We start from the raw sequence: 19701 nt of genomic DNA on the forward strand, positions 1-19701 counted from the left end.
GCAGCGGGAGGCCGAGCGGCCCCGTCCCGGCCTTGCTCCAGCGCGATGAGGGAAGGTGAACGGAGGCCGCGGGTGACCAGCCTGCAAAAGCGGCCAATGTGGGCACTGCTCCCCGGGGCGCATTGCCGAGCTGCAATGACCGACACGAGGGGCTGCGCCGGGTAAGCGCCGCGGGAGGCTTCCCGGTGCCCTTAATCGGGCCAGGAGAATGCTCTGGAGGCTTCGGTTAAGCCTCGTTTGGGGCGGCCGACAGCAATAGCAGCAAGGGGGAGGAAGGCCAGCGCGGCCCGGGGGCTCCACGGGGCCGCGATGGTGGCGGGGGCCAGGCCGAGGGCTCCGTGGGGCTCCGTGGGGCTCCCCGCGGGCTCACCACCCTCCCCGTCCCCCGCAGCGGGCTGGTGCACGTCAAGAGCCCCCACCTGGAGGCCATGGACGAGGACGTCCTCTACCACCTCGACCTGGGCACCCGCACACACGACCTGCCCGCCATGTTCGGCGACGTCAAGGTGAGGCGCAGGCGCTGCGCGGCGGCCTCCGGGCTGTGGGCCGTCAGCCCCGATGTCCCCAGCCCCGATGTCCCCGGCCCCCATGTCCCTCTGTGGGCAGTGCCCCCCAGCCCCGACGTCCCCAGCCCCCATGTCCCTGGCTCCCATGTCCCCAGCCCCGATGTCCCGCTGTGGGCAGCATCCCCCGGCCCCGACGTCCCAGCGCCGGCAGGCAGCCGTGCCCGGGCCGCGCTCGGCTCCCCTCCGCCTGCGGAGGCCGGGAACGTTTGTCCCTTTCTCCCGTGGCTCGAGTCTCCCGCAGCGCTCACTGGTCACACGTGGCGCTGCCGACGGGAAACAACGGGACCACGGGCGCCTCCGACGTGCGGCTCCGCTCCGCTCTGCTGGGACGGACAGGCGGCCCACAGAGCCGCTCGCTCGCGGCAGCGCCGGCGCAGGCGGCATCCCGACCCGCAAGGCGCCGACGGCGGCCGCTCCGTGTCGCCGGGAGTTCGTGCGCGTGGGCGGCAGCCCCAGCGGGATGCGGCCCTTCGCCGAGCTCGTGCAGCGGGAGCTGGGGCTGGGCGGCGGTGGGGGGCACCCGGCGGACCTCTGCGCCGGCACGGACCCCGCTACGCCATGTTCAGGGCCGGGCCGGTGCTCGCCGTCAGCGTGAGTACCGCGTGCAGTGCCGCGCGCGGGGGCTCATCCGTGGGGACCCCTCCTGCGCCCGCGACGAAGCCGCTGGACGTTTCGCCGTTTGCTGCTGAGGTTCCTCCGTTCGCATTGCGTTTCCCGCATCCCGCACGATCCGTTTTAAAAGCACCGGTATTAGAGAGGAAACCACAGGCATATTGCGCAGCTCAGCAGTCTGGCGGTCCAGGCGGCAGAGACCACCTCCCACCACGCGTGGACTATGAAATACGCCTGAACGTATTACAGTAACACAAACTTTAAGGTAAAAACCTTGCTTTATTATTAATTATTCTTTAAGTGCAACAGTATGTTTGGCACTGCACAAGGGAAAAACAAATACAGTCCTTGCTGGCGTGTCCATATTGCATCGTTTCTTTAGGCAGGCGATGGGCAGCGTCAGCCACACGACAAAGCTCACACTTGGTTCCTCTAACAAAACCAAATCAAGCCTAACCTGCAGAAAAGCCCGAGGGAATCAATCCGACAGTATCCACGGGGGAAAAAAAAAAAAGAGTTTCTGCTCTTCCCTAGCCTGGCAGCAGTTGTGCCATGACTAGCGGAAAAGCCTGCGCTGAGCCTTGCCCGGGTGCTGCTCCTGCGGCGACGCGGCCCGGGCTCGAGCCTCCGCCTTGGCCGCGGGCGGGAGCAGGCTGCGCGCGGCCCCGAGGTGCTTGGTGCAGGGCTCTCGCCAACATCACATTTTTGCGAGTTGCTTAGAAATACAGATGAACTCGAACACACCGGAGGCAGGAAACCAGCTTCCTGCTTTGGATATTTATGGTGAGAATAAACTTTTTAAGTGTTGGCAGACAACTCGGGCCAATGTTCCAGAATAATAACGTGAAATGTTTTCATATATAAAACGTGATACAAACCTCGTAGAACAACAGTCTCACAGCCAAATAAAAATAGACAATGCAATATGAAAACAGATTGCATATGTTACATTAACACTGCATCCTGAGATATACCTTCCTTTAGGATTTTGAACACGATAAGGTCTGCAAATAGAAAGAACAGAGGCTTTTTTCACAGAAAAAAATCCCATACTACAAACTTCATTTCACTTTTAACGGTAAGGCCAAGAAAAAGAAGGTTGAGCAACGGAGCAGAAACCTAGGGTGATCCCGTGCAGGAGCTACGTGCAGGCAGAGAAGAGGCAGCCTCGGTAACGCCAGGTTTGCAGGCATCTGGTGGAGGCGGCGCCGCGGCGGGGACGACGGGCCGGGAGGCGGCAGGCGGAGCGCGGGGTCGGAGGAGGAGGGGAAACGGGCTGGCACACACCGAGCGGGGAAGCTGGGGTCAGCGCGAAATGAAGGTCGATGGATGCCAGCAGCGGCGGCCCTGCTGCAGCCCCTCCGGGCGGAAATCCCGGCAGCGCCGCCGGCTGCTCCCGCCCTGCTGCGGCATTCCCGGAGCGGTGCTGGGACAGGGCCGGCACCCGGCACCTCCCGCAGGGCAGCAGCGCCGGCTCCCTCCATCACTAGATGGGCTCCGCTCCACCCAGACAGGCTGTAAAGACCCTGAGATGCCTCCTAAAATCCCGCTCGGCTTCCACGGGAAGCGCTCGGCGTGGTCCTGGGCTCCTGGCTGCCGTCGCGTGCCACCTCTTCGGCATCTCGAGGAATGCTTTTTTTCATTTTCTCTCCTCTCCGCAGCATGGGATGGGCATTCCTTCCATTTCCATCATGCTTCATGAGCTCATCAAGCTGCTGCACCACGCAAAATGCCGAGACGTTACCATCATACGCATTGGCACGTCGGGAGGCTTGGGTAAGATATCCTTTTTGGCTCTTCCAGGCAAAAAGGCTATCGGTAAAAAGAATTCTCAGCAATAGGACATGTAATTATGAGCTTTTATATCTTGTCAGGTCCTCCAATATCAAATAACAACATGATATTTTATTTTGGGTTAAAACACCGCAAATTTCCAGTGGCTGGCTTAGTAGAACGCACATTTTCATAATGAACAACGTGCTTGAAATCAAAACATCTGAATATCACTTTTCAAGCAGAAACCACTTGACTAGGAGTCACTGGCGTGTTGTGAAACGCTCTCGGCGGCCCGGTGCACGCAGGATGCCAGCCGCCGGGACTGCAACGCGGCCGCCCCTCCGCGGCTGGAGGACGCGGGGTCTCGCTCCCAAGGAACCACTAACGGATAAATTTCAATTAGCCTCTGACACCTGTTTTACTCACTAAAAAAAAAAAAATCACAGTCACACTTATGCCTATATGGATTTCCCCGTCGTGCTGAAGACAGGCCGTCAGTATCACGAGCGCTGGCTTAGCCTCAGCCTTTGGTTTCGCAGGGATCGAGCCCGGCTCCGTCGTGATAACAGACACGGCGGTGGATTCCTTCTTCCAGCTGCGCTTCGAGCAGGCGGTCCTGGACGCCGTGGTGGTGCGAAGCACCGAGCTCGACAAGGGCCTGGCAGAGGAGCTGCTGCGCTGCAGCGAGGAGCTCCACGACTTCCCGACGCTCATCGGGCACACTATGTGCACCTGCAATTTTTATGAAGGTAAAATGACCTATAATTTCTTTTTTTTCCCCACAAACATAATGCTAAATCTTTATATTCTTATGCAAGCAAAATTATCGATGCTGTCAAAATATAAGGTCGGTAGGAGTTGATCCATCTTGCGTTTTAGAGTTTGTTTAGAGGCCAGAACAAGATGCACTTTCGTAATGTGCAATACCGACTCGAGCGCTTTCCCGGCACCAGCGCTCCTCCATGAATTGGCCTCTCTTGCATCGGCCACGTGGTCAGATTTGGTACCATCACGTCTGCAAGGCAAACGCTGTTGTGGCTGCGGCAGCAGGTCAGGCGCTGCGATCCGCCCCGGCACGGTCGCTCCCTTGGGAAACGCAGGTCCCAGACAGGACTTCTGCCGCCTCCCGGTCTGCGGCACCGCGGGAGCCACCTGCAGCCAGAGCGGCTCCCACGGCGGGAGGCCGCCAGCCTCGGCCTGCAGAGAAAATACCCCTTGTCTGCAGCCATGCAGTGACGCCAACAGACGCGTTACACGAAGCCCCTTCCGATGACAGGATTATGCTTCCAAATTGCCAAACAGTAGAAAAATGTCCAGAAGTATGTGACGTTTATGTAAATAAATTTTGGCTAGTCAGCGCTACTCTGGAACTTTTTCCTTTACAAAATTAAATGCCGATTACAAAGCTGATAAAATGGAATAAATGAAGAATTAATAATTTGAGGACTATTTATAAACCTTTGGATCTGCTGGCAAACGTGGCCATCTGTGTATTGCTCCAGGCCGTGCTTTATTTAAATGAAAACCATTTGAGAGGATTAACAGTAGGAATGACGGCAAAACGAAACATGCAGCCAGGTTAGTACGGCTGCAGGTAGAGATTTCCCTGAGCAAAGGACCTGACAGGCTGCGCGAGCAGCACAGCCGCACCGGGCACGGGTTTGCTCCGTGCACCCAGGCGCAACTGCAAAACGCCCAGAACAGGCCGTGGCATTAGCAGAAAAGTGGCTAAAAAAACGTGGGCAGGAGGGAGGAGGCGCTCTGCTCCGATGAGAGCAGGCGTCTCCACAGCCCTCGCGCCCCGGCGCCGGCGCCGGCCCCATCGCAGACGCGTGGAGCGACGCAGCGGGACCTGCCAGCGGCCAGCGGCCCACCGAGCGCGATGCCGGGGACACCGACACGAGGGCTGGTGTTGGAGCCAGCGTCGGTGTCGGCAGGGGACCGGGACCCCGGCCAGCTCTGGGCCACCCCAAGCCGGGAATGCCGCCTCGGACTGCGCCGGCCATTGCTGAGCCCTCACGAAAAACTAAACCAAAGCCAAGAGGGTTTTTCCTCTCCTCGCTTTTCTCCGTTCTGCGCAGTTCGCTCTGCCTCTTCCGCAGCAATCTGGCATTTTTCAGATTTCATCTGCCAGACCTTGAGCTGATGCACGTCACGGGCCTCAGAAGAGCTGTGACAGTTTGCACCCGCTGAGCACATACCCCGTACACTCAAACATCTGCGGGCTTAGTCTTCCTTTTTATAAATGTTAAGACCTACATAATTTTCTCCTCTGTACTGAGACATAGCACACTGGCTTTAAAATTTGAGGTTAATTGGAATATGAATTAAGTAACCTGATGAGCACTGTTCACATGAAAGATTAGTTTTGAAATAAAAGGTAGACATTATTGGACTTCCTAATTGGAACCCTTAAAAGGGGCAAGTAATGACACTTCTCTTTTTCCTTTCAAGGTCAGGGGAGATTAGATGGAGCACTGTGCTCTTTTTCCAGTGAAAAAAAGCTAGAGTACTTGAAAAGAGCTTATAAAGCCAGTGTGAGAAATACTGAAATGGAGTCTACTGTGTTTGCTGCCACGTGCGGGCTCTGCGGTTTGAAAGGTAAGGCTCCTCGTGCAGGCTGCTGCTTTCTCCTTGTCACACCCTCGCGCGCCGTGACTTTAGCTGGCACGAAGATTTGGTTTGTTAAGAGATTTATACAGCCTGAAGGCCAAAAATCCATTCTAAATTTATTTCACTGTAAAAGTACATTAAAACAAATTTTGTGGTTCAGGAAGAAGGAGCTCGTTGTAAAAAGTGTAACTACATGTTGGAAGAAACAAAATTCAACTCCCCCTCATCCTTTTCCCAGGCTTAAAACATTTCTTGGCTGTACCAATATAGCTGTTTTTCCCTTTTTTACTGGCCGCAAAGGTCGATTGTTTCCTGCTAACATAAAAGGAGCATATTTTCAGTGCAGTGTGATAAATGGATTTTCCAGGCAGTTTTTGCCAGTTCGGTTCCTTGGGAGCTTAAAGATGCTTCTCACAAGCGGAGCCCTCAGGGGAGGCGGCGGGAACGAGCCTGGTCCCTCTCTCCAGCGGCAAATGCTGCAGACACGGTATTTTAGCGCAGCAAATATCTGTCGTCGCAAACGGGCTGAGGCACAGCCTCAGTTTTGCCGCAGCTGCCGTCGTCTGCGCGACGCTCCTCGACCGCCTGGAGGGCGACCAGACCTGGGCGCCCCGCGCGGTGCTGCTGGAGTATCAGCAGCGGCCCCGGCGCCTGATCGCCGCCTTCATCGAGGAGCGCCTGGGGCCGCATCCTCCCGCGGGCGACGCGCAGCTCCTGCGCAGCCCATAGCGATGCCGCGAGCACGGCGGGGCTGCCGGGGCGCTGCGGGCGCAGGTGGCACCGTGCGCACCAGCGGGGACCTCGGCGCCGCTCATCCCCCTGCCTTGCTCGCCGCCTCCGCTGCAGCCAGCGCAGCAGGTACGAGGGGCCTTTCCCGAAACCAGCGCTCTTTGGGCAAGCAGACCCTTCTCCAGGGAGCCGAAAACGAAGGGTGCAAGCGCAAAGCGCGACCACAGGCGCCTCTACGGCCAGGCACCACCGCGTCACCCGTGATGATGGCAGCGAGATCCGGGGAGCCGGTTGTATAGGATCGAGGACCTAAGATCCGATGGGAATTACACCGACTTACTCGTACATCCAAGGAATGTTTGAGTGGAAAAGTACACTGAAAATATGACTGTGTTAGGAAACTGTATGTTCCATACTCCCTCTTCAAACAGTCATAAATTATTGTCCCATTAGGGTCACTCACCCCCATAGTGATCCTTTGGAAAGGAGATTGTTTTGCGCCTGGCTTAATGCCAAAAGCTAAGGAAATGAGACACAAAATTAAGCCGCATTTGTGGACGTTATTGTCACTCATTGCTGTTTGTGAAGGCTGTTCAGAATTTTATTCTGATAATATTTAAGAGCTGTCAAAACCTGATCAGTACCAAAGTATTTAAACAGAAGATGTCAACACATGGGAGCTCCACTTTACACAGAATAATATATATTACACAGAGGAAGGAGCGTCACCCGCGTCTCGTAGCCAGCGGATTTGGGTGCTGGGCACACTGTAGATCATATTGCTGATCCAAATTTAATTTCAGATATCTGACAGGGACTGCATCTTTCACATTCATTTGCTAATCAGCATATTACAATACATAAAATGATCTTTAAGTGCCTGATCTCTGGTACATCTCAGTTCGCTCCTGTGAAAAAGTGAACTCCCACTGTCTACAGGAGAAGGAGACCTGTTCCTAGTTTCCATTCCGGGAACCAAACAGGAACCAACATCCTTTCAGAATTGAAATAAAATCATTTCAATCACTTCTTACATATAATCTAACCTACAATTCAAACTCAATTCCGCAAAGTCTGAAATCTGTTTTGAGGACCTTCTGTACTGAGTAGCAACAGGTACCACCATTTCTTTGTGAAAGTAATTTATAACCACTCCAGTAAAAGAAACTCAATGCCATAACATTTTGCCTCGTTTGACAGGTGACGTTTGCTCCACTGTAGCTAACAGTACCACAGTCTTGATAATTAACTTTGCGGAAGATAGTGAATTCTTTATTTTCTAGAACATTATGCAGTTAAGAGACTCTTATTTTTCTTATTTTGCTTTTAACTTAATGATTACATTGTTAAATGATTTTTCTGTTACACATTTTAAGTTAACCCTCTTTAAGGGTTTCAGATTAGTCAGTTAATAGTTTACAGCGCTCAGAACCCGTGTCCTTGGTGAGCTCGTTTTCAAAACACTAACCACTACTGCAAAGGCCCCTCTATTTTTAGAGGGATCAGAACTGGCATTGCAGTCACTCACATTTTTTCTTTTTCTATAAATGGTAGCAACTTTGGAGAATGCGAACATAAGCTTGTGGGCACACAAGTTTGCACAAACATGAGCTTGCAAAACTGATCTTGCCCCCTCCCTGCTCCAGTCGGACACTTGACTTTGAAGTGTTAGTTAGTAGCTAAGCTACTTTTCTGACTACCAAAATTCATAGAAGTACAGTATATCCTAAAACTGAAAGACTTCATTCCTGAAGAAAGTGTTCTCAGGCTTTAAAAAATAATCAAACTGTTAGCCAAACCCCATACGCTTCATACATCTGCATAAAGGCTAGCTAGAATCAGAAGTGTTATCCTTACCAAGTGCGAAATAACAGAGTAGGACCATCAGAGCAACGCAACAGGCGGTGGTTGAGAAGTATATTTCCAACAGAAAAGGTCTCAAACATTTTCTAAATAAATATTTTTTTTATGCAAGTAATTTCATGCATCTTTCCACAAAAATAACTTTAATTTTTTTAATTCTTTCTTATAAATAAAATGTAGAAAGCATTTGTGATGAAAACACATGTCCTTATAAGCATTTCCATTTTATTCTTCTTGGTCTTAAACCTCCCTTGCTCTTAGCAGTCTGTTGCACTGCTCTTCCCTTGGTCTTTCTGGGACCCTTCTTGGCTTCTCCGTCTGCTTACGGCTTTGTGCCCTCGGACACCCAGGCCAGAGTCAAGCTCCTGCCCAGACACTCAGAGACACTCGCTCAGATCAGACCCGAGCTACAGAACCGTGTCGGCATCACCATCAGAGCGAGCTGTGAAAAATTCACGCGGCTCGACGCTGCTGGCAAACGCTCGGGGCAGGCTGCGGAGCACGTCGGCAGAAGAGGACGTTTTGTCCTGCCGTTTAAGAAGGTGGCAAGTGACGACTAGCAGTAAAACTCTTCTCCTGGCGGGTGCCACGTCTGCACTAATGGATCCACTGGCAGAGCAGAGACAAGGCCATCACCTGTCCTGATGCCCAAGTTCTCCTTTGGGTAATGAGGAGGCGCTGATCAGGTGTGTGATCCACTGACCCAGACAACCCATTACAGTATTACTTTAATGAAGTTCCTATCACTGTCTAGATATACAAACATGGGTGTTCAGATCCTTCTGCTATTTATTGCCCTTCGAAATTAGTGGTTAAACTGCTAATTGTATCTTGTTTACATATATTTTACACTCCTCTTATGTAAGGCTTGAAAACAAAATCAGTTACAAAATAAAATGACATCAATTTCCCTTTCACTTAATTGAATCATATTCAGTGGTTTTCAGCTGCAAAATAAAGATCCCAGAGCTGAAATGTTATTTCTAATTTTATAGTTTATTCTGAAAGACTAATTTGCAATATGAAATTGTTTGGGTGATTGGTTTGCAGTAAACATGATGCACCAAATTGGTTTCTAAATATAGACAAAGGTTAAATTTCTTCTTATAATAATCAAGGAATAATAGAAGCATTCATGATAATGAGGATTTTATAATTAAAAAAAATCAAATTTTCAAGCAACCTGGAATGAAAGTTATGTGGGATGCATTTATATACCGTAACATAATCTAAAATAACTATTCTGCAAAGTTATTTTGGATTTATGTTGCCAATTACAAAACAAACAGAGCTCCTACTCAAAATGCTATTTATCAGATTAGCCTGTAATTTCTGTGGGAATCTTTCATGCACAGATGTCCCACCTTCCCATGGAAAAGGACATTGCAAGTTCTGCAGCGTTATACTACAACAGCCTGCGCCCACGAAACCTCTACAGAACCAAGGCAGGGCCAAGCCAGCAAACAGGGCGATAGGATTTCTTGGGTAAACGCCTTTCGGTCATGTAGTTTCAAGGAGTAAGGAGCGGAGCCTCAGGAACTAGTGGCCCTTGGCCCTCCTAAAACACCCAAACCACTCAGTCCAGAGCAGAGCTGTGGAAAACACTGCTGGGGAAAACGTCGGAATAAATTGTGTATAAACCTTCAAAGTGGCTCCCTTCATACCCAGTCTTCCTGCAGGTTTTTTGAAGGGGTTCAATATGACTTGAAACAACTAAATTACAGTTCCAGTATATTGCGTTCCTAAAGAATATGATGTTATGAAGCTGTGCTCAGGATTGTGGGGGAGTGTAAAATGGTGCACTGAGCGTCACACAGGAAATGCAAACTGTTTTTTTAAAATGAGTGCAGACACAGTAGTTCCATGAAACAGCCTATGGGAAGTTTATCAAAAGTTTCACAAAATAGCCAAGACCATACCCCAGTGTTCTCTCAATTCTTGATATGTGACGGCAGCTACGGTTTAAAAGCTGTAGATTCCATATCTTTTCTTGGAAGCTTCAATGGAGGAATTTTTGGTAAAATCTCTTTTGCGTAAAGTGTTTTATGAAGTCCCGCTTCTCGAAGAGCTAGCTCAACACGAAGCCTAGGGTCTGAAATGATCTGTTAAAACAAACCACAACAACAATGAGCAGAAGCAAAACAATAATTTCCTCAAACACACAGTATATCTTACAGGTAATTTGTGAATGTATACTTTAAAAGAGTATAAAATAAAGCCTTCAAAAGTAGAGAAAATCTGCAAAGAGCTGACTCAAACTAGCTAATGAGCGCAGGAAAGGCCGGGCTGGCCCAGCCCCAAGGGACCTGCGCAGACCTTTGCGGCCCGCTCCTGTTGTGCTCCTCCAGCACCTACAACCACGGGGTCACACAGCTCACCCCACCTACTACACCTAATGTGTTTATTTTTACACGCATTTTATTCCACATTCTACAGTTATCTATTTAGGATATACTGATACTATTACTATCATATTACTATTATGATATATTTGCATACAATAAACTATATAGTACAATTATAGACAATTACCTGTTGTTCATTGTATGTATGCAACTTAAATAGTGGCTTTTGAAGAACAAATTCTTCTTCAGTTCCAATGCCCATCCTAGCTTTAGATGCCACTGTATCAGACACCGCTCTCGCTGGATCTAATTTTGCAACAACAGCAACCTAAAATACATTATATGAAAACAACAACTACTTCACTATCTGTGTAGAGCTAAGGTGAGAAAAGGTCATTATCAGTAACACATCCTTTGACAACATGATCACTTACCTAGTTTAAAAATTCCAGAAGGTGTTTTACACCACTTTGCATGCATATATAAATGTTGTAAAGCTTAACATTTGAGTCCAGAGCTTGAGTACGCCCTCCGGGGATTCTGGGCTAGGTCCCAAGGCCAGCGACTTGCGTTTTGGGTCACAGTGCGCGGGCTCCAAAACCCTTCAGAACTCAGACCCTGACTAGGCTTGTCTCTTAGTTACGTTACGCTCACACAGAAGTCGGCCCCAGAACAGACCACTTACTCCAGCCATACATCCCATTACCGATCCCACTCAGGGTTGCACAACTACCATTTTCACCTCCCGAGCTCTGCCGGTTCCTTTCCCTCCACGCCTCTGACCTGATGTCTATCAACAACTACTGCCTTCTGTTCAGGGCCGACCTAAAAACGCAGTTGTCTTCTGCTTCCAAAATTCAAGGCAACCAGACCCATCAGATCTCGGATGAGGAACACCTGAGACCCCGCGCAGGGCAGGAACCCTCAGTTTCATCCCTGAGCTCAGAGGCTCTTTGGGTGCCTACGACTAGCAGCAGTGCACCACCAGGACGCACACGCCAAAGCGCTCTGAGAAGCACCGCAACAATACGGAACGAGAGGGAAAGAGTAACATCCTCTGACTGAAGGCTGAAAGCGGCAGGAAAACCGCTTTGACAGAGAATAATAAACCCGGAGACTTTTCCCAGCTTCCCTGCTTTGAACTGGGGACAATGTACTTGGCCGGGCTTAGTACAGCACCGTGCAGAACCGCTGTTAACTAGAGGATCGCCCGTCGCGCGGGCAGGCTGCACACGGAATAACCTGGATATTGGGGATGCCAACTGTTAGTCCTTGAAAACCAAGAATAAATTTGAAAGCTGGATGGAGTTTCTGTGACTGGCATCGCTACCTCATCATACCCCCGGTAGGAAATAAGCCCGTGCTAAGCTTTAGGCCACCAGAAAAGAGCATTTCCGCGGATACGAGCACGGTAACAGCGGTGGGCGTGATGGAGGGCGCAGCTCGGTGGCTATCAAGGGGAGGGAGCAACAGCACCCTCCGCTCTGCAGCGGAGACGGGCAGCAGCTGGCACGCAAAACCAGCAACTAAAAGGAACCAGCGGGCTCATAACAGAGCAATACTTATATTCCTGGAGGTCCAATCTTTCTTCTTTTTCTTCTGATGGAAATAAAGGTATTCAGACAAGTCGTTCACGGTTTTTACTGAATCACGGGCAACAACAGCGAGTAATATGTCACAAATAACTTCGTACCTTGTTTGGGCTTTTTCTTTAAGCATATCTGTTTTAACTGTTTAATTTCCTGGGGCTAGATCAGTATCAGAGATTCTCTCAGAGACTGTATTGCACGTGAGTCACGGTTTGGAGTCTACAGGTTTTAGATGCTTTTTTCATTGCGCAGTTTCTTTGTGTTAAAATATATAGATATAGGTTAATACCACTTTGGAAAATACAGCAAGATTCATGAGGAAAATAAAGTCAGGGCACACCAACTGAAAAGCTATTGACAAAAAAATTATATAGAATTGTCCATGATAATTACTTTTTTCCGACCCTCTTTTTAATAATATGTTACCTTTATATTTACAGGGTGTCAAAACACACAAACTGGATAACTTTTCTAAAGATCTTACTGTTTTCCTCATAAAACTAAGGGGTATATTTCATGGATTAGTATTTCATCAGTATGAAACACAGAGAATAAATATTGGTTAGAAAAAATAACAAAGCAGAAGCTATACCATTCTGGCCAAAGGCAATTCTAGAAGCATTTTTACCTTGGTAAGAGAATTGGATCGGTCAGTAGAGATGAACAGATCATGCCTCTCAACCGGCATTACTGCCACTCATAAAATATGATGCAAAAGCCAATGCAATTGAACCAATAACTTAGAAAAGACCTAATAGAATTCTTAATAATGCATTGACAATCTAAAATCAATACTGTTATTACAACAAAATATTTAACTGAATCAGATTTTTAAAAATAGATTATTATTTACTGGAAATGAGCTTGAATTCAAGCATTTAAAAAAAGACTGAAATATCAGCCAAATTGATCCCTGAGGTTTATTTATTCCTATTCTGTTCACTCTCCCACAGAAGATCGAACTCTTATGTTCTTTTTTCTTCTTGACTTTGTAAACCCAAATGCTGAAGTAAAAGCACTTACAAGGCCACAAACAGTCCACAGGGGATGATGGAAGAATTTCATTGGAACACGCACTGCGCTGGGCTGGCTAACCCTGAGCCGACGGACAGGTTGGAGGTGAAGGCAAGGCTGCATCAAATACTGTATTTTTAACTATGAGTAATCCAGAGGAGAAAGCTGCCGCATTAGCAGTGTTTAAATTATCCAAAAATCAAAAGCCGTTAGAAAGCACCTTTTCTCTCTCCCTTATTTACCTTTAGCTGTACCTTTTGGCTGCACTTCCCGGAGTGCAAAGAATTTGAACTCCAGATATTTCCTTGTACTCTTTGGAGGAAAAAAACACGGAGATTACATACAAAAATATATATTAAGGCAACATTACTGCTTCAAAAGTCAGCAAGAGAAAAAAAATTAACAGAATGCATTTAAGTTGGCAAACATTAGCAAGCTTTTCTAGCAATGTCCGTTTTAAAAGGAGGTGCAAGAGTTTCACAGAGAGTTAAATTTATCTCCCTGAAGACTTGCAGTCCAAGGTCTGTAAGTTTTCAGAATTTAGAAAGTATTTAAATTATTCATAAATCTTGACTGAGACTCAATGCAGACTTAAGATTAAAAAAAAAAAAAAGGAAAGAAAAAGAGAAAACAGATCCAACCCAGAAAAACTAATATCTATCCATTTTCAAATATCAACAGCTTCTGCAGTGCAATTTAACATCATAATGTTCCTCTTGTCAAAGTTACAAAGCACACAAGATCTGTAACATGACAGAATTAATGTTAATGTCAGACCTAAACTGCATTTTAACTTCTTCATTTATTGGCTTTTGATAGATCATTCTTTTTATCTTTCATGCAGTATGACAGTGTATGTTTGTATCTTTACTGTATATGAAAATATTATATACAGGAAATAAAAACACCTGTTGTCGGAGTGCTTCAAGGCATTTCTCTTTTTCTTCTGCTTCATGTGCTTCTTGAAGGGCCAGTTCCTTTTTCTCCAGCAATCGTTTTTCTAACAATGCTTGTCTAAACTTTACCCTGCACAACAGTGTACACACAAATGTAAAAAACATTGCCCCAGTTTTATTTTAAATTTCCATTACCGTGTTGCAGTTTAAAAACTAGTCTGATGTTTTCTATATCCACCTAGTAAATAATAGGGTGGTTCATCAAAATATCTGAGAGATTTAATGAATGCTTTTTTATTATTATTATTATTATTATTTTTTTTTTACAAGTTGGCTAACCTTTCAGACTTCATTTCTAGAGCCCAGCTTTTCCCTAGCATTATTTATAGCCCTATTACTCTTTTTTTTCCCCATTTTCTTTGCCAAGAAGAAATGTTCTCTGACATCTGTGAATGGCAGCAAAACTCAGTCCTATAACCCTTTCCAATAAAAGAAACAAATCACTCCCAATCTCGTTACTGGAAGAAGCAAGTAAAACCTGAAAATCATATCCTTCCTCAGAAAGAAAAAATAGGGGGGTTGCACAAAATATACTTTCTCCCGAAACTTTACCTACAGCATTATCTTTGCTGGTAAACTTTTTGCAGTATGTTTTTATACCTCCAATATTACTACCATCACTGTATCTCCTACCAATCCTCAGTCCACTGCCAAACTCAGTTTCTTACGAAGCTGTAGGCTGCGCTTCGGTAGGTCACCGTTAGTTCTTACATAGTATTTACCTTTGCCATGCTCTGTATTCAGAGAATTATCCTTCCTCCCTCCTTCAAACTTTAACTTTCCTTTAGAGAAATGGAGGAGGAAGAGCTGCTTCAACTGCAATAAAACTTGGGTACTTTTATTTTACTATTCTCAGAATTGTAGTAAGCTCAAAGGAATATATGACTTGTGCTATAAATTGCAAAAATTGGGACCAAATGTGCAGTTATCTTGGTAGCTATAACAGACCACTGCATCAATAAGCCAGTAACAATTATCAGGACAAGCCCGTCTCCAGAGGGTGGAACAATGCTGCCCAAGGACGCCCAAGAGATGCTTTCAGTTTGTTATTGTTGCTGTTGTGGTTTAGGCAGATGAATGCTTACAACAATAATCTTTAGAGGTAATTTTGTTCCAGGGAGAGAGACTAATTGGCTTTTTATACGAAGAGATTTTATTAAAAAGCAGGAATATTCCTTTTTTCTAAAAAATGACAAATGAAATTTGTATTACATTGAAAGCCTTTCACTCTGCTTGAGCTGACTGCACTATAATATTTCTTCTAAAATAATCCATTGTTATCAAATATGAAATCCAATGCTTCAGGAAATTTTATAAATTACCAAGAAAGAAAACTGAGGGCCACACATCCAGATCTAATCTCAAATGCTTTGTCTCTACTTCAGACATTTTCATACACATAGGAGTGTACAGCATTGCAAAATCCATAATGGAAACATTTTTATGATATTTCCATACCCAGTCTGAATAGCTACAAATGATTTTCAAAGTCACAGGCAGTCAGACAAGGACAGAACAAGCACTGAGCATCTTGAGATAGCATTTGTTACTCGTAGAAAGGAGAAGGATTGTGCTTTCATGACTGTACTTTCCTAAGGAGATCGTCACCTTGTCCATGCTGTAGAGGCCAAGGCCAGTATTAATAAAAATTTTAAGTTTCATGCTCAGAAGGCAATGGCAGAGCTATGAAATCTACATTCAGGGAAGGCAGGAAGCCTTGTAAATACATTTCCAGTTGTACAATGTATTTCTAGTTTAGAACATCCTTCCAATTTTTTTATGCTTGATTTTAAATGTTTACTTGAGCTTTGATTTTAGTGTCACATCCAAATATAGTTGTTACTTTTTTCACTATACTATGCTTAGTAATATTTTAGCTACTATTTCTTCAAAGTAAACTTAATTTTATAGAAAGCTTAAAATTAAAATGTTTGAACAGTCATATTTAGTACTTAAGGTCAAAGTAAGTAATAATTTTAATAAATCACCAGCTGAAAAATGAGCTTAGCTGATTAGTTTCAGTACAGCTCCCTTCTGAAGTATTGTGGGTACACACTTACGTAATTTTTGATAAGCATAATTTCATTCAAATGCTCCTTTCAGACACTATCTCATAAATATTCAATAGGAAAAGAGGAGCTACCATGTTTATTATGGAAGTTTAGTGGAACTTAAGAAAATAAAGTTATAATATAGACAGCATTTTTGCCTTAGATCACCACTCATCCTGTTCACTGTTGTCAGTTGAGTATATCTCTCATGTAAACAGTAGAAAGCGTTATCCAGAGGTCAGGTTACATCACTGAGGCTAAGATCCGCTTCTGCTTCCATCTGTGATGCACCAAATTGACGCACAATGCTGCTAAGGCACGAGGTAGCTGCGATATAAAGTGCTTTACGCACTAATTCATACTTTTCAGAAGTAGCCGCTGGTTCCCATGACAAACACGGATGGGCCAGATTCTTTGCTAGTTTAAACTGCAAACGAAGCCAGAGAGCTGTGGTTGTGCCTAGGTGCAGCCTAAGCTGGACCTGAGCCCTAAGACGCTCCTCAGCACAGCTTGCACCCGCAGGAGGAGGTTTCTAGCACAAGCTTGAAGCAAAACTTCTGCAAGGACATGACTCCACCAACACCCTGCGACTTGCCCGACTGTCTGAATGGCCAGCTTCTTTTCCATAGTTTTTCCAGATTCTTTCTGCTCTGGTTCCCCCCCAGAGTGGAGTGTGGGGTGGAGCAAGGGGCAGGTGCCAGGGGAGTTCAGGAGATCTCTGCGTCGGGAAGGGGAAAGCCCTGCGGTAGGGATGAGGGCGAAGGCACCCTGCAAGCGCAGCACCTTGTCCTCTGTGCTAGCCCCGGGGGAACGGCTGGAAGGAGAACAAGGTGAGGGAGAGATGCTATTCATATGCCCCTTCACCGCCTACACGTGACAAATAAGAGTGTGGCATGGCAAATAGCCACCGTTATTCTGTTTCTTATGGGCAGCGAGTCAAAATTCTTGCAAATATCTATCTTTTCCCCCCCTACTTTTCCATGCCAGCTCTTTGAATAGAGGGCCAGGACTGGCAGCTGTACAGGTGCTGGGTTAAAATGCTTGCAAATTTTCCCCATTCACTGCTGTACTGAAGAACAGAACTGTGCCGATCTATTCCACATAGGCAGTGAGTGAAAGTAGTTGCACAATTTCATGCCAATTTAATTCTCACCCTGCAACATTAATGCAAAATCTATCGTTTGTTGAGAAGACATTGCTTTAGAATATTCCATGTGTATTCAATCCATTCTACACTTAAAGAACAATATGGAGGACCTGACAAAAATTCACTGCATAAAAAAACTAATGCAAAACAGATACTGTTCTTGGAGCAGAGAAACCAGAGCACAGCTCCTTTCCCCTGTCCCATGTTTCCGAATGCAGGTAGCATTGCTTATCAAGATTGTGCTGAACTCAATACTTTCAGCATCTTTTACCTGATCAAGATGTAAGGGGAACTTACATAAACTTAAGCCCACGGGGTTTAGGCAAGTGCTGGGTGGCCAGCTGCTCAGAAGAGCATAGCTCTGGGCACGCACGCAACATAAAACTGCAGCTACCCAGGAACTTCCAGGCCAAAAAATGAAAAGGTCTGATCAGTTAAATGTCTCCATTGTTAGACAGCTATTAAGGAGAGGAGCTGTAGATCACAAATTTGGACTTAGTTACTTTAAATTCATTTACATCCAGTTTCGGGTGCCTTTAATTCTTTGCTTTGATCTGGTCATAACTGCTTATCTGGTGTCTTGCAGTTACCAAGGGAGACCTGAGTAAACAGAGCACCAGAGTGACTCTGTAATAATGAGGTTTTTTATAAACCTGATTGCTTGATTTTATCTTCAATTTAGAAGCAATTCAGGATAACAAGAGACCATTTTTTACTATCTTATTGGATCTATCCCAGTTTCTACGTATTCTCCAGGCCATATCCTGTTCTTGGAACAGTCAGCTCCTGCATCCAAAAATCTTTTCCATCCCCCCAAAAGCCTGAAAATGTTTCAGATCAGAACAGTGATACTGGCCTGTCCTCATCTTTTATGCTCAGCTTAGCAAAGACTCCAAAATGATTTGTGTGCTGTAACAGGTTAAGCACGCAAGAATGCAGTTCGTTTCTGTAGGACTGCAGTTCTGCACTGTGAAATCACTATGCCGGTGTGTCTACCTAAGTTCAGTGCAATACATTTTCTAAAATGCCACATACTGTACTTGTGGCACTACAGTACCTAATAACAGTAACATCTTTCTGCCCTTCTTTGATTAACGTTTGTGAAGGCTTTGAAGAAGAAAAGCACTAAGTAATTTCAAAGAATTATTAATCTCCACAAACAGCAAGCATTTTTCTTTATACTGTTTTATTTTCTACAGTATGCCAATTCTGTGAAACGTAATGCTAAGCACTTACCGACTTTTGATTCATAATAGCCTGGAGGTGTGAGTATTCCTTACTGCATTCCTGAGTAAACTGTGCCACTTCCTTATACTTTATTCTATAACATTCATTACCATGAGAAAAGAACATTCCCCAAATGAATGGCACAGTGCAATACACAGGTTTAAAAAAAGTAAATTTTCCTGATCAGTTCTGCTTAAGGTTCATTTATGTATGTGTGTGTGCTTCTTCTGCTATGGAAGCTTGCTCATAAATCCAAGGAGCAGATATTGTCATTTTTGTGGCTCTCTTCCACCACGTTTCCAGTGGAATCCGCCTGTGTTGTGAGCACATATGGCCCAAGTAAGATCATCCCATTTTTAGTGATATTTTAGTAGCATACAGCCACCTTACATTTTTTTTCTATTCCTGCTATGGGCGGGAGTGGCATGGGCTAACCTGGGGAAGCTGGGACAACCATCAGTCGCTGGCTGCTCTCCTCAACTCTTAGAAGATGGTGTAACAGAAGAGCAGCTTTTGGCAGCTCTGAAGGCTCATCTTCAACTAATGTGAAACTGTGGGAAGTGTGGATCCTGGTCACGAAGGACTTCAAGAGAAAGTAGTTCAGTAGTATGCGTTACCTAGCTTTTGTATGGGCCTACACATGGAAGGACTGCATTTTGTTTCTTTATATTTTAATTAAATGTACAATGTTAAGACACAATCAAACTGATCAGAATCATAAGGCTAAGGAGATACATGCCTTTGATGACAGTTTGGATTCTTATTAAAACGAACATTATTTCAGTACAGCTTTTACGGAAAACCTATAAAGCACGTGACTACAAATCAACATTTTGAATAACGATAATGTATTTTCACAGGTACAAGCCTCACATCTACCTTTTCAAAATGTTCTGCAAACCTAAAATAATGCTTAAAAACACTTGTAAATTATTTGATTTGCATTTTCACATAGCCAGTAACATATGGAATTCAAAATTTTCAGGTATGGGTGCTAAATAAGGGGTACCAAACAGATTTAAGAACCTATTCTGATTCACTGTGAGTACTGAGTCTCTGCAGATTTCATTAGCTTAAACGCATATTTAAGTGCAAGTTAATAATAAATATGGATTTAAGTTTTAACTATACAGAGCTCTGATTAAACTCCTCTGCTACTGCGGGGAAAATTCCATATTCCAAAACATCTTTTTTTTTTTTTTTGGTCTTTGAA

General features: G+C 45.6%; 2 protein-coding genes across 2 annotated transcripts in view; one reads left to right on the plus strand and one right to left on the minus strand.

The window, feature by feature from the left end:
• Positions 1–135: 135 nt before the first annotated feature.
• Positions 136–6296, plus strand: UPP2 (uridine phosphorylase 2). The gene is given in 8 exon segments (XM_026058261.1): positions 136–161; positions 392–506; positions 997–1113; positions 1116–1157; positions 2840–2954; positions 3494–3703; positions 5409–5555; positions 6121–6296. Coding segments are annotated over 8 exon segments (948 nt in total).
• A 3818-nt stretch (positions 6297–10114) lies between these two features.
• Positions 10115–19701, minus strand: part of CCDC148 (coiled-coil domain containing 148) — a 63644-nt gene continuing 54057 nt past the window's right edge. The window contains exons 12-14 of the mRNA XM_026058262.1: positions 14016–14133; positions 10692–10832; positions 10115–10261 (exon numbers count right to left, since the gene is read on the minus strand). Of these exons, the coding sequence (XP_025914047.1) occupies positions 10115–10261; positions 10692–10832; positions 14016–14133 (406 nt within the window). The remainder of the gene's footprint in view (positions 10262–10691; positions 10833–14015; positions 14134–19701) is intronic.

The sequence above is a fragment of the Apteryx rowi genome, unplaced genomic scaffold, assembly GCF_003343035.1.
Source record: "Apteryx rowi isolate R43461 unplaced genomic scaffold, aptRow1 scaffold_145, whole genome shotgun sequence".
Classification (NCBI taxonomy): domain Eukaryota; kingdom Metazoa; phylum Chordata; class Aves; order Apterygiformes; family Apterygidae; genus Apteryx; species Apteryx rowi.